The sequence below is a fragment of the Ornithorhynchus anatinus genome, chromosome 1 (genome assembly GCF_004115215.2).
Source record: "Ornithorhynchus anatinus isolate Pmale09 chromosome 1, mOrnAna1.pri.v4, whole genome shotgun sequence".
Taxonomy (NCBI): Eukaryota; Metazoa; Chordata; class Mammalia; order Monotremata; family Ornithorhynchidae; genus Ornithorhynchus; species Ornithorhynchus anatinus.
The window spans coordinates 70,746,386-70,761,957 of record NC_041728.1 but is presented as its reverse complement, the minus strand read 5'-3'; the positions used below and the strand labels follow the sequence as shown (position 1 = coordinate 70,761,957).

Below are 15,572 nucleotides of genomic sequence, written 5' to 3'. Positions count from 1 at the left end.
TCTTGGGAAGTCACCTGAAAACAGACTGGAGAGAAAGCCTTAGATATAAATAATTTCCATGGGCCTGGTTTTAGTCTACATCTAGAACATAAGCAGTTCCCATCCCCACAGGATATTGTTCATAGCATCCTAGTATGAACTGACAGGAAACATCTAGCCTTTAATTTCCCTTTGCTCCAAAGTCTTCAGACAACTTCATGCCCCAAAGAATTTAACAGGCAACCCCAAGTAGATTTTCTGGAAAGAAAACATTTATTTAGGGTCTTCAGCGGAGATTCACAATTTGAGCCTCAGAAGCACATACACTAAGTCACTACAAACAGCAAAATGGTTTTCCACCATGGCTCTTCCCTGACTCATGTAAATAATGTGGAAACAGGCAGATACAGGTTTGCATTCTAAGGAGATGCTTGCAAGGGTCCTTGCAGAAGTGACATGATTAAAACAGGCAAAACTCCACAACCAAAATGGGTTTAAAACAAGGGGTCACCTTGTTCTCAAAACAAGACTCCCTTCAAATGAATCCCCCCTCAGATCAAAAAGAACAGATTACCAGTTTATATATGTCTCAAAAGAAATTCCAACAATCAAAACAAGTTCAAAATCTGTACACATTTATAACTTAAGTGCTCTTTTACTCTAAACTTTTTCTTTTTATTCATGCAGGAATTAGACGAGGAGAGATGTAGGTTTCTTTAAAGAGGCTTTTCTGAGAATGCAGTAAAACTCTTCACTCGGGCAAAGAACAACGGGGTGTACATCTTGTCGATTTCAAATGCGGTGACTGCAATCTCCCCTGTAGACCTAGAGAGAGAGAAGGTCAAGGATTAAATTCCAGGTAAATGTAAACCCTTTAAGTAGCATCGTTTCTTGGCTGGGATTGTCATGCAGTTCTGGCCCTGTTTACTGCGGAGGGCTTCAGGGGTATGCTGCTACGTGGTTCCAGTGAGGGACGGATGTGTTTTAAGGCCTGGATTCTCCCCTTCCACGAGCTTGCTGTGGGCAGAGAATGTGTCTGAAGTTATGTTGTTGTCTCCCAAGCACTTAGTACAGTGCTTGGCACACAGTAAACGCCGAATAAATGACTGAATGAATGACTCAGGCGGCTCCAAGCTCCACCGCGTGGTGGAGGGGGTGTGCAAGTGATTCCCAACACCAGTCTCTTCTTCTGGCCTTGCTGCCCCTCCTATTGGCCAAAATGAAATTAAAGCTGCTCCCCATGGTACAGTGGTCCCTTCGATCATTCATTCATTCATTCAGATTTACTGAGCACTTACTGTGTGCAGAGCACTGTCCTAAGCGCTTGAGGGAGTACGATATAAAGGACGCATTCACTGCCCACAGTGAGCTTACGGTCAAGACAGGGGACACAATGAGGACCTTGGAACTGAGAGGTTCCGGGGAGAAACGAAAGGGATTTTCATACTACCACTCAGGCTCTCTGATCCCTGCCAGTCGTGTTTCCACCCGGCCACGGAGGGCAATGGGAAAGCTGCAACACGCAGGCAAAAATTTTACACAAAAATCCCATGTGTTTGTACCGAGGCCCCACAGGCCAGCAGGAGGTAGAAACAGCGTGGCCTAGTGGAGAGAGCACAGGCCCGGGAGTCAGATGACCTGGGTTCTGGTAGAGGCGGTTTGGCATAGTGGAAAGAGCATGGGCTTGGGAGTTAGAGGTCATGGGTTCGAATACTTGCTCCATTACATATCAGCTGTGTGACTTGACTTCTCTGTGTCTCAGTTACCTCACCCATAAAAGGGGGATTAAGATTGCGAGCCCCATGTGGGACAACCTGATAAACTTGTATCCACCCTAGCGCTTAGAACAGTGCTTGGCACATAATAAGCGCTTAACAGATACTATCATTATTATTATTATTGTCCACTCTGTGACCTGGGGCATGTCACTCCACTGTGCCTCAGTTACATCATCTGTAAAATGGGAATTAAGACTTTGAGTCTCATGATTAGCTTGTATCTAATCAACGCTTAGCACAGAACCTGGCACATAGTAAGCACTTAAATGCCATAAAAAAGAAAAAGGAGGTAGCCCAGGAGGATTCTTCAGAGGTGTCTTTGCCACCCCCCATTAGCCAGCTCCTTCAGGATTCCTGCTGAACCTGTCCACCACATGAAATATCCTATGTGTCAGATACCTTCACCACTGATCGACCAATCAGTCGTATTTACTGACTGAGTGCTTACGGTGTGCACAGCTCTGCACTAAGCACTTGGGGAAATGCAATAAACAATATAATAGATGCATTCCCTGCCCACAGCGAGCTTACAGTCTACAGGGGGAGACAGACAACATAATGAATTATGGATACGTACGTAAGTGCTGTGGGACTTGTGGGGAGAGGGGGCAGTGGAGAATAAAAGGAACAAGTCAGGGCGATGCAGAAGGGAGTGAGAGAAAAGGATATAAGGGCTTTGTCAGGGAGGTGTGACTTCAAAAAGGTGGGGAGAGTAATTGTCAGATATGGAATAGGGGAGGGAGGTGTTCCAGGCCACAGGCAGGACGTAGGCGAGCAGTCGGCAGCGAGATAGACGAGATCGAGGTACAGTGAGTAGGCTGGCGTTAGAGGAGCAGAGTGTGCAGACTGAGTTGTAGTAGTAGAGTAGCGACATGAGGTAGGAGGGGGAGAGGGTAGGCTGGCGCTGGAGGAGCGAAGTTGTTATTATTTGGTATTTAAGTGCTTACTATGTGCTGAGCACTGTTCTAAGTGCTGGGGTAGATACAGGGTAATCAGGTTGTCCCATGTGAGGCTCACAGTCTTAATCCCCATTTTAGAGATGAGGTAACTGAGGCACCGAGAAGTTAAGTGACTTGCCCAAGGTCACACAGCTGACAAGTGGGGAAGCCGGGATTAGAATCCACGACCTCTGACTCCTAAACCCAGGCTCTTTCCACTGAGCCACGCTACTTCTCAAAGTGTGCGGGCTGGGTTGCAGTAGGACAGTAGCGAGATGAGGTAGGAGGGGGAGAGGAGGCTGAGTGTTTTAAAGCCAAGGGTGAGGAGGTGGATGGGCAGCCCTGGAGTGGGGACACAGGGACTGAACATTTTTGTAGAAAAAAGATCCAGAGAGCAGAGTGAAGTACGGACCGTGGTGGGGACGCGTAGACTCAGCAGGCATTTCCCTACCGCTGGCCGTGTCAACCCATGCCCATGCAAGAAAGAGAACTGTGAGCCCCACGTGGAACAGGGTGTGTCGACCTGATGAGCATGTATTATCCCAGTGTTTAGTATGGTGTCAGCCTATTGTAAGCACTTAAATCCCATTAAATCATTTATATTAATGTCTGTTTACCCCTCTCGACTGTAGGCTTCTTGTAAGTAGGGAATGTCTGTTAATTTTTATTTTACTTTCCCCAACAGGTTATGGAGGGGACAGAGATCAGGCATAGAAAGTTTAGAAGGTCACATAATGATCAGTGGAATTACAAATCACGGGGTTTACCTTCCTATCAATCAATGGTATTTACTGGGCACTTACTGTGCACAACATACAGTGCTAATCACGGGGAAGAGTACAATACAACGGTTAGACGAACTCACAGTCTAGACATGAACTTAAGGTCTATAACACTGTACCCTCTCAGATGCCACCCACTCCCTGTGACATGCTGATATTCCTAATACACTAAAATGATCATCTCATCCCTCTAGACTGAAAACACATTGGGCAGGAAATTTGTCTGTTTACTGTTGTACTAGCCCAAGGGCTTAGTACAGTGCTCTGCACATGGTAAATTCTCAATAAATCCAACTGAATGAGTCTTCATTAGCCGGGGGACTGGACAAGCCAGGGGGACCCCAGTGGGATCAGTGAAAAGAGGGACCCATTTTTTGCTTACTTGTACGTAATGTGGCATGAATGATGTATCCAGACCAGTTTGTTGAATCTCTGGCGGCCACTGGAACACAACTGTAGCCCAACGTGAAAACTGTGATCTGTTTCTTGCACGGGAACACGGCGAAAAAATCGATACTTGTAATCCATCGGTTTCTAGAAAAGAAGACGAGGTTAGTGAAAGTGATAAAGAATCATTAAGCAAAGTCAAGCTGACCTGGACATCTCTGGGTCCTCTTTAATGGAGAAACGTCACAGACACAAACAACGTGGCCTAGAAAAAGAGTGTGGGTCTGAGAGTCAGAGGACCTGGGTTTTAATCTGGCTCCTTGTCCGTTGTTCACCCTTGGGCAAGTCACTATCTGTGCTTCAATTTCCTGATCTGTAAAATGGAGATTTATTGCCTGTTTTCCCTCCTACTGGGACGGTGAGTCCCATGCAGACTGGGGACTGTGTAACCTGATTATTTTATACCTACCCCAGTGCTCAGAAGAGCGCATGGTACAAAGTAAGCACCTGACCGTGAGCTCGTTGTGGGCAGGGATTATCACTTTATTCTTGTGTTGTACTTTCTCAAGTGCTTGGTATAGCGCTCTGCACACAGTAAGCATTTAATAAATACAATTTAACTTGATAAGTACCATTGACCAACAACAAAAAACCACCACCATAACAGCCCGCCAGGGACTCTTGTTTTTACTATGAGGAAAACTTTCTGGGAATACTTATGCATTGGTCAGTCTACTTAAGTAGGCTCTAGGATAGTTGAGGTTAAAAGTATAATAAAGCTGCACCTCTTTGATATTAACCAAAAGCTGGATTTAATCTTGTGCTGAAGCTCAGATTACAAGACTAAATCAGTTCTTCCACTCCAACCAAAGAGGTATAGGTAGGCTTATCGCCTTTTTTTTTTTTTAAGGACACCAGCACTCACTTTGGCTACTGTTCCACCACTACATTTTTTGGCCAACACTTTTCTCTATAAGTTCCCCAACAAGTTGATTTGCCTCAGAACTTTTAACACTTGGCAGCTTAAGTGAGCTCGACTAGTTGTCAATATCTAATTTCCATGTGGAAGTAAGAGCCACCCCCCTGGCCCACAAGCTGATTATGAGGTTGGATCTGTCCACCCTGGGAGCACCAGACCAGGCTCACTTAAATCAACAGGTGAGTGGGCCAGACCAATCCAATGGGTAAGTCACTGAAACTCCATCCTTCCCCCACCCCCCCCGACCGGAAAACCCCCATGTAGCACTGACCCAAGCCATTTCAAATGGTAAAGGGGAGAAATACCTTAAGGCTGCATAGGATCATCAATGAAGGGGGGATGTGGTTTCAATTTCAAAATATAATAATAGTATTCATTAAACATTTACTATGTGCCAAGCACTGTTCTAAGCATTGGATTAGACACAATTCATTCAGGCTGGGCACAGACCCTTGTCCCACATGGGGCTCACACTCTTAATCCCCATTTTACAGAAGAGGTAACTGGGGCCCAGAGAAGTGAAGTGATCCACCCAAGGTCACAAAGACATGAGGCAGAGCCGGAATTAGAATGCCGACCACTCGTCCACGTCCCGCTTCCTCCTCAAATCCGACAGTTACTCTCCCCCACTTCAAAGCCTTAATGAAGGCACATCTCGTCAAGGAGGGCTTCCCTAGGTCCCCCTTTGCCTCTTCCATTCCCTTCTGCGTCACCCTCACTCGTTCCCTTTGTTCTTCCCCCCTCCCCCCCACCCCTACAGCTATGTACATATCTGTAATTTATTTATATTACTGTCTCCCCCGCTCTAGACTGTGAGCTCGTTGTGGGGCAGGGAATGTGTCTTTTTATTATTGCATTATACTCTCCCAAGTGCTCAATCCAGTGCTCTGCAATACGCCCGAATGAATGAAACAGAACCCATTCCGTCTGCCTCCCAGGCCCGTGCTCTATAATGAGGACATTGAGGCAGGAGTGTCAGTACCGTACCGCCCAGCCTTTGGGCCAGCTAGCTGACAGTGCCAATGTAGAGAGCATCATTCCCTTCCCACCCGGGAGTTGTGTGGCCAAGATTCCACCAGGACTCCTTTCTCTGCCCTCTCCCCTTGCCTCCCCATCTCCCGAGCCACTCAGTGAGGAGGAAGAGACGGCAGGGACCGGCGGCCGGCCCGGTGGTGAGGCCTGCTACTGGCCAAGAACCTCCCCGGGAGCCCCTGCCTTTCCACAGTACTTCAGGGCTGGGCAGGCAGCTGAAAGCCAAGGAGAGAGTATGACTTCAAAACTGTGTGACACCTCCTGACATTGGGGTTAAAGGTTACCTGACCCATAATCCCTTCCCAACTGTTAGGTGGTTTCTTTTATCCTTAGGAAGGCGTGGACTGAGGGTTTGAAGGAGAAAAGGGGCTAATCCTGGGAACCCCTCCCCACCTCATCCTGTTCTCCAGGATTCTGCTTTTCCGGCAGTTTCCCCTAGATTAGGTTCAGTTTTCAAGCCTGGACTTTTTCCCTCAGCCCGAGGGAGCCCTTTCCCTCTGGGTCCTCTCCGCGCCCAGTCGTGACAAGAACAACAGTCACAGCCAACTGGCAGTTTTAACCCAAGAAAACGTAATGAGAGGGACCGACATTTTTGGAACTTCACTCTTTCCTACCGACAGATGGAAACGTGATGACCGGTGGACTACTTGGTGGATACCTAATCTCCCCCCATGGTTGGAGGCAGTCAGGACGTTATGCTACAGTGTTTTCTAGCTTCCTTCCAAGACTTACTGTGGTGTATGGTATTTTGTGTTTCTTTTTGGTTTTGCAACTTTACAGTATTTAATACAGTAAAATAGCAATGAATGGTGGGGGTATACAGCGTTCTGCTGAAGGTGATCATATATAATAATAATAATAACAATGATGAATTGCGGTATTTGTTAAGTGCTTACTATACTTACTGTACTACGTACCGGGGTAGATACAAGGTGATTGGGTTGGACAGTCCCTGTCCCACATAATAATATTATGGTATTTGTTAAAGTGCTTATTATGGGCCAGACGCTGTACTAGTCTTGTCCAGGGTCACATAATAATAATAATGTTGGTATTTGTTAAGCGCTTACTATGTGCCGAGCACTGTTCTAAGCGCTGGGGTAGACACAAGGGAATCAGGTTGTCCCACCTGGGGATCACAGTCTTAATCCCCATTTTACAGATGAGGTAACTGAGGCACAGAGAAGTTAAGTGACTTGCCCACAGTCACATGGCAGACAGTGGGGAAACTGGGATTAGGGGCTCATGCTCTATCCACTAAGCCATGCTGAAGCGCTGGTACTGAAAAATGGCAGTCACGGTGATATTATTAAAACTGCCTACCCACTAGCCTGTTAATTCCCGTCAAACAGACGGTTACTAAATAATAATAATGATGATGGTACTTGTTAAGCGCTTACTATGTGCCAAACACTCTTCTAAGCGCTGGGGTAGATAGAAGGTTATCAGGTTGTCCCACGTGGGGCTCAAAGTCTTAATCCCCATTTTACAGATGAGGTAACTGAGGCACAGAGAAGTGAAGTGACTTTCCCAAAGTTACCCAGCAGACAAGTGGCGGAGCCAGTATTAGAACCCAGGACCCTCTGACTCCCAGCCCGGGCTCTTTCCACTAAGCCACGCTGCTTCTCTCTAAAATGTGATTTTCCCAAAACACAAAATTTGACAAGAACACGATACCACAGAAGGATAGAAATGACTGTCCTGAGCTGAAATGGAAAGCGTGGGACGGCAATGCCTCCCCGATCTACTTACTTCTTCTTTCTTCTTGGTGATCACAGCATATACTTTGGTTTGATTGTCTGTGTCCTGGGACAGGCGGTAATGACCAAGCAGGATTGCATCAGTTCTACAAGGTAAGGCATGCACAATTCAACACTAGGGTCTGTTAATTAACTCACGTCCATAGTTAATCCTTACGGGAAAAGAGACGCCTAAGGGCAATTCATCGTGACTACCCGCGATTCTGAAACACGGATTTAGCTGAGTCTGAGACTCTCACTACCTGGTACTCCTACTTCGCAAACGAGGAACGATGGACTGAGGCTCCTCCGGTGTCGTCAGCATCAGCACTTGGCCGTCGGGGAAGAATCTCATATATCTGCAAAAAACAAATGCCCCCAATGCCAAAAAAAAAAAAATTCAACTTTTTCTGGGCCAAGTTATTTACATAAAGATGCAGAGGAAGAATTATGCTCCTATCGAGTCTCAGCATTTTGAGAACACACTCGTTTGCTTGGTCCTCTTGGCCTATCTTCCCCGTGTAAGCACAGATGGGCCTGAGGCCAAATTCCGTCCAACAAGTTGGCGAGAGAGGAGAATGGAAAGCACCAGACACTCTTCAGAAGAGGGTAACACGAATATCTTACTATCACCTCCGAAGAGGAAATAAAATGTACTTAAGTTGGGCTTAAACCAGCAAACTACTCAGGGAGGCAAAAATGATTCAATTTGACCACAATATATGCCTTATTAAAGCCAAGGATTTTTTTTGAGCTGAATTATCCAGATTAAGAATGGCAGATAATGGCAATATTAAAATCAGATTCTTCCTTTGAGAACAAAGGAAAATCTTTTCTAAGAGACGAATAGCTGGAGTCTTCATGGGCCGGATATATATATTTTCCAGAGGAAGAGTCCATTTGGAAAACCTGAAAGTGCCAAACTAACATTAGCAGGCCCGGTCAGTGGGGTGGTCATTTCCGGAGCCGCGCTCCACCAGCCTCCCATCTGCTACCGCTCCGGGAGCCCTGACCTTTCTTGTCGATCGGAGCAGGGGGAGGCGGATGTTTTGGGCTCCCATCCCCTGCTCCAGCTCCTAGCTCTGCTGCCGCCCCCCAGGCGATACCCGAAACCGGCTTGGGGAGGGACAAGGCGGGGCAGTGCAGAAATGCCAGCACCCCCACTCCCGCTTATCAGGCAAACGGGAAAACTTCCCGGAGCTCCCAGGAGCCGGGCCCGAAGACAAAACGGCAAGGCCGAAACTCTCTGCTGGCAGAGCTTCAATCTCTAAAATTCCAGATGGAAGCGGTCCAGTGAGCCCAAGACCACTGCCGCCTGGAACTTTCCTCAACCGGCTAGCAGATATGGCCAAAGAGAATGTCACTCCCAGGAAGAGAAGCTGAGAAGGCCACTAAATTCTAGGAATAGCCAGGCGGACATATTAAGGCAGAGGGAAAATGGGTAAAGTCTATTAAAAAAAATACTACGAAAAGCTTCCTGAGGAGGTGTGGAAGTAATTTCAAAAGTTGACTTTAGTCTGACAGAGAAGTATAAGCATTTCTTCTCCAAGTTTCTGAGCGTGGGAACCAAAGGACTGCTGGATCAGGTATCTTCCCTGAGTCTGCCACCTAGAGTTTCTAAGTTCTTCATATTAATGTCTGTCTCTCCTTCTACGTGTAAAGCTTCTTTTGGCCAAGAAACATGCCTGCCAACTCTCTCCCAAGTGCTTAGTACCCTGCTCTGCACTCAATAAATATCAATGATTGATTGTATGCTGAAGCAACAACTGAGCAGAAAATGTGCAAACTAATTTGTAGGGAGAGGTAGAAACGGAAGCTGTACTGTGCTAAGTTGTAGCTGTACTTTGAGAGAGAGAAAGAGAGAGAGCTAGAGAGAAGCGGGGGAGATAATGTTTCACTCACTCAGTTTAGGACAGTTGTACCTGTAATATTCCACTTGGTGCCATGCCCTATAAAAACCATCAAGAGACTGTTCTCCTTGGCGGATATAAGTTGTTTTGCTGATATACACCCCTGCAGAAAAAGACAAAAAAGGGAAAAATTAAGGAAGGTCTTGGGAGGAAAAGTTTCCTTTGCAAAACAATTCATCGGTTACAAGACTAGAAGCCATGAACTCTACACTGCCACCTGCATTTTTAGCATCTAAACAAGAGAGAGAACTTTCCTCCAACAGGTAGTTAGCATATGAAATTCTTTACTGCAGGAAATGAGGAGGGACAAACACACCGCATCAAAAAGGGCTGAGATAAATTCATAGTCATCAGGGCCTTTGGAGGGAAAAGTTTGGGCTATCATAAGATACAGCCTTAGAGAACTGCATACCCACACTTTTCTCAAACCAACAATATGGGTATCTGCAGCAGAGCTGTGAATTGAGTTGGAGGATCAGTATCCAGCTGCAAGTTCGGGCAGAAAGCGCTCAATAACTATGACTGGATGAATGAATGAATGACGTGGGTAGCTGGCTGCACTGAATAGCAGCTGCCGTTGTCGGAAAAGCAAAGACCAGACTTGTGCGACCCCCCACCTACCTCCGTCTCACCATATGCACTTTTTCCTTTTTGCCCTCTGGCCCTACTCCTGCCCATCCTTGCTTGCCTAATAATAATAATTGTGGGTATTTGTTAAGCAATTACTAGGTGCCAGGCGCCTTACTATGCGTTTGGGTGGGTATAAACAAATCCGGTTGAGCTTACTGCCTTAATCCCCATTTTACAGATGAGGTAACTGAAGCCCAGAGAAGTCACTTCACTTCTCAAGGGCACACAGCAGATATGTGTTGCAGCCGGAAGGTCTTTCTCACACCTAGGCTCGTGCTCCATCTGTTGGGCCACACTGCTTCTCTGCTTTCTAGGGCTAGCCTGGGCCCCAGAGGAGTGGCCGGTAGGGTGGTCAGGGACAGGGTGGTCAGGGAAGCATCTGCTGAGACAGGGACAGTGGCTGTCCAAAACCCGCTGTTCGCCTGATTCAACCCATGGGAGTCCCCAGGGTTGACTTTTTTTGTGGGTTTGGGTGGGCGTTCTATGGGTGGAGGGGGTAATTCGGGTCCTCCGTCCAGCACCGGTTCAGGTGTCTAACCCTAAGCATGGGGTTTGATGGCCAGTAAGGCACTGTCGCACTGGTCCTCAAAATCTCCTTTGGAGCCGCTAGTGCTGGGAGACCATGGCCAGGATGGTGTTTATGACCCAGAGCAGTTCATTCAGTCATTCATTTGATCCTATTTATTGAACTCTTACTGTGTGCAGAGCACTAAATGCTTGGGAGAATAACAATAAGCACACATTTCCTCCCCACAATGAGCTTACAGTCTAGAGGAGCAGACGGACATTAATATAAATTCATTCATTCAAATTTGAGCGCTTACTGTGTGCAGAGCACTGTACTAAGTGCTTGGGAAGTACAATTCAGCAACAAATAGAGACAATCCCGACCCAATAACGGGCTCACAGTCTAGAAGACGGGCTCACTGTACATTACAAATATGTACATAATTGCTGTAAGGTTTCTACAGCTATTAGTCAATTACGAAATAGCTACTGATTTCAAAGGACTTCAACTTACCATCAAAACGGACACGGGGCCGCTCTAAAAACATTTCCCTCCAAGAGGTGTAAGGAACAAGTTTCATACAGCTCCTACCCCACACTTTCAAGCAGGCTAAACGCCAGATTTCAGGGTCCCTGAAGATGAAATAACAACATATGCAAATTAGCTCAAAAGTAGAGTGATCTCCCTCCCAACCCTACTTTGGGGCACAAAAGGAACTTTTGCAGATTTGGAGTTGTAAGATTAAAGGGATTGAACTAAAAATGCTTTATAGATTGGCCAGAGATCTATTATGACTTCCACATCTAACTTGATGACAACTGACCACTGAGCTCCTTAAAGCCATTGCTAGTAATAACAATTGTGGTTTTTGTTAACCGCTTCCTATGTACCAAGCACCATACTAAGTGCTGGAATAGATACAAGATAATCAGGTCTAACATAAGGCTCCCGGTCTAAGATGGGGGGGAGAACAGATATTGTATCCCCATTTTGCAGATGACAGAACTGAGGCACAGAGGAGTTAGGTGAGTTGCCCAAAGTCACAGAGCAAACAAGTGGCAGAACCAGGATTAGAATCCAGGTCAGCTGACTCCCAGGCCTGTGATCTTTCTACTTGGCCTTGTTGCTTCTTATAGTATAGTAATGATTATTTTTATAATAATGATAACTCTGATATTTTTAGGTGCTTACTACAGGCCAAGCACTGAAATAATAATTGTGGTATCTGTTAAGCCCTTACTATAAGAAGGAGCTTACAAGAAGCAGCATGGCCTAGTGGATAGAGCATGGGCCTTGGAGTCAGCAGGTCATGGGTTCTAATCCCAACTGTCCAATTCTCTGCTGTGACCTTGGGCACGTCACTCCACTTCTCTGGGCCTCAGTTACCTTTAAGCCCCACGTGGGACAACCTACCTTCTATCTTCCAAAGTACTTAGAACAGTGCTTGGCACGCAGCACTTAACAAATACCATAAAAATAATCATAATATGAGCCAAATTCTGTACCAAGCAATGGGGTAAATACAAGTTAAGCAGATCTGTCCCACATGGGGCTCACAGACTTAGTAAGAGGGAGAACAGGTACTGAATTCCCATTTTACAGATAAGGAACTGAGATACGGAGAGGTTAAGTGACTTGTCCCACGTCACACAGCTGTGAAGGGGCAGAGCTGGGATTAGAACCCAGGTCCTCTGACTCCCAGACATGCACTTTTCCCACCATACCTGTCAGTCTACTAGGAACTTGGGATTTTTTTAATATGAAGAAACTTTCTGTGATACTTTTTGAAGTGAGACAGATAGTAACTTTTATACTAGGGACTAACGACTAAAACTAGTTTTTATGCACTAGATTCACATAATATGGGTCTGTATTATACAAAAATATTTTATGGCAATGCTACACCAACATTTTTTCCCTTACTAATTTTCTTCCCTCATTTCCAATTCTTTCCTTAGTATATTTGCTTCAATTTTAAGGATCGATGTCAGAAAAAGTGCCAGACAGACCCTTCCTCCAAAGGATAAGTGCAAATCAATCTACTGAAAGAGGCCTCCACTACCAGCAAGTTATTCTCTTCCTAAAAACCCAGGATTCAAAAGGAAAATCAAATTGGAGAACAAATATCTCAAGTCTAAAGAGAAAAAAAATACAAGTATCACAGCTTAATTTCTTTAAATGTATCTGCACCTAAAGCTTTGGCCAATACCAGGAAAGTATAAGGATCTGTCAAAATATGTCAGCTCTACATAGCTCTCAATAGCAAACTCATTAGAGAAGAACATGACAGAGCAGATCGAAGGGAACTGGCAGCTGTCCAGAGTATTACATTTAATCATCCCCACCCATCTGTTAATCTTAAAACTGTGCTTTTAAAAGCTTGCAGCACTAAACTGGTACGTTCGGCCTGAGGTTTGAGAGAGAAACTATTGTTTAATTGTTACAAAATTCAAGTGGTCAGATTAACAAATTTCTTAAAACAGCAGCAAGGCCTACAGGAAAGAGCCCAGGCCTGGGAGTCAGAGAACACTGGGTTCTAATTCCAGCATTGCCAACTGCTTGCTCTGTGACCTTGGGCAAATCACTTAACTTCTCTGTGCCTCCTCAGTTATCCTGTTCTCTCTCACTTAGACCAATTAACCTAATTAACTTGAATCTACACCAGCATTTGTTCCTTGAACTGACTCAGCCATCATGCTTGGGCTACTGGGTTGCAATAGGCGTAGCTTTTTTTTCTTTTTGTGAGTGCGGAGGGTATTTGTTAAGCGCTTTACTATGTATCAAACACTGTTTTAAGTGCTAGTGTATTTACAAATTAATTATATTGGACACAATCCCTGCCCCGCCTGGGGCTCAAAGTCTAAGTAAGAGGGAGAACAGGTATTTAATCCCCCTTTTACTTAATTTACTTACTTAAGTGGGGCACAGAGAAATTAAGGGACTTCCCCCAGGTCACTCAGCAAGCAACTGGTAGAGTTGGCATTAGAACCCAGGCCCTGACGACCAAGCCCATGCTCTCTCCATTAGGTTAAGCTGCTTATTAGGTTCCATCTCAATACAAATAAAGCTGGGCTAACTAACCCTTTCCCAATGGGCCACCAGGTTCCTTTTAGGACCATTCCAAAGGAAACCACCCAAAGTTTCCAGGGATTTCTCAGCAAAGGGTTATGGTTGCAATTCTCCGCCTCGCAAGTCGTGAAAAGACAATACCTGGCACAAATGTAGAATCCTCTGCAGACCAGGGACAACTGTTCCAATGACCTGAGGTCCAACTCACTGGAAACCACCCATCGGAATATATACATCAAGACCTCCATTGGTAGCACTGTAAACCAAAAACAATTAAATCACCAACAGGAAAAAGACTAAACCAATTCATGTGAACTTTCATTTTTCCATGGCATCAATTAACGCACTTTGTTCTCTCTACATTCTCATGGGGTACAGATAAACGGGTTCTATGAACCTCATTTTCAGATGTGGAAATTGGGGCCTTGAGAGGTTAAGAGATGTGCCCAAGGTCACAAGGCAGAAGTGAGGAGAGCTGGCAATTTTCCCAGGGCCTATTTTTCTGCACGGCAGTAGGTTAAGCACTCTGGAAGGAGCACAGTGACTCTCCTTTCCACGAGGAGACTGTGTATACACTATGTCCAACTTGTGCAGCAGCGGGTGTCCATTACAGTCAATAATGAATGAAATGGTTTCCTAGTGGTCTGAAGAGCCAATCAATGCTCCCTCCAAAGTGTCTACTTTACTCTGGGGAGTAATCTGGGGCCCGGTACCCAGGCTGTTGTGAGTGCATTTTTCACACACAACTACTAAGTAGACGTCCCCGGGAATTTCACTAGAGAAAGGTAAGTTATATCCTCTTTATATGGCTTCACCAACTCCACCATCTTTTCATTCATTCATTCAGTGGTATTTATTGAGCGCTTACTGTGTGCAGAGCCCTGTACTAAGCACTTGGGAGAGTACAATATAGGAATACACAGCCTTATTCCCTGCCCACATGCGCTTACAATCTAGAGTAGGGGAGGCGGACATCACTAACTGATATATACAGAAGTGCTGTGGGGGTGGGATTGGGTGGGAAGAGCAAAGGGAGCAAGTAAGGGTGACACAGAAGGCAGTGGAATATGAGGAAGAGTGGAAAATGTCATCGAATAAAATGGGTCTTCAATAAGGCTTTGAAGTTGGGGGGAGGAGAGGGAGAGTAACTGCATGTTGGATTTGAGGAGAGAGGGCATTACAGGCCAGAGGCAGGTAGGGGTTGGCGGCGAGACAGGCGAGATGGAGGCACAGTGTGAAGGTTAGCACTAGAGGAGCTAAGTGTGTGGGCTGGGTTGTAGAAGGAGAGAAGCAAGGTGAGGTAGGAGGGGGCAAGGTGGTGGAGTGCTTTAAAGCCAATGGTGAGGCATTTTTGATGTAGAAGTGGATGGGCAACCACTGGAATTTACTGAGGAGTGGGGTGACGTCCTGAATGTTTCTGTAGACAAATGATCCGGGCAACAGAGTGAAGTAAGGACTGGACATTATCAATCACTGTTCCAAATGCAAAAGAAAGAGTTAAAAGTCTTCTAAGGTGGTATTTAAGGCAGGTTACTGTTAAATCAAAAACTCCATTAGAATTTTAAATTTATTCTCCTCCTCCTTAAAGATCTTATCCTTTCTGACACCACATTAGACCCCTGAAGTCACTTAAAAACCTTTAGCTATCATTTAAAAGATTAGATGTAGGTCTCCTACATCGACAATCCCTATTGCATGTTAACTCGAATTCCTCCCCCTGCTTGAAAATCTCCAATTGCTCACTGAGGCAGATGATTTCCAGTTTCTCTCTCAATCCCCAAATTAAATGTAATACATTTGCTACCGGGAAATGTCAGGATGTTTAGTCATTAATACCCTTC

General features: G+C 45.5%; 1 protein-coding gene across 3 annotated transcripts in view; it reads right to left on the bottom strand.

The window, feature by feature from the left end:
- Positions 1-229: 229 nt before the first annotated feature.
- The window catches only part of FBXO9 (F-box protein 9), a 29,381-nt gene continuing 14,038 nt past the window's right edge, over positions 230-15,572 (bottom strand). For all 3 annotated transcript variants that reach the window (XM_029061572.2, XM_007667469.4, XM_029061580.2), the window contains exons 7-13: positions 13,873-13,987; positions 11,176-11,294; positions 9,537-9,627; positions 7,878-7,973; positions 7,628-7,721; positions 3,860-4,011; positions 230-804 (exon numbers count right to left, since the gene is read on the bottom strand). In XM_029061572.2, coding sequence (XP_028917405.1) covers positions 696-804; positions 3,860-4,011; positions 7,628-7,721; positions 7,878-7,973; positions 9,537-9,627; positions 11,176-11,294; positions 13,873-13,987 — 776 coding nt within the window. In that variant the 3' untranslated portion in view covers positions 230-695. The remainder of the gene's footprint in view (positions 805-3,859; positions 4,012-7,627; positions 7,722-7,877; positions 7,974-9,536; positions 9,628-11,175; positions 11,295-13,872; positions 13,988-15,572) is intronic.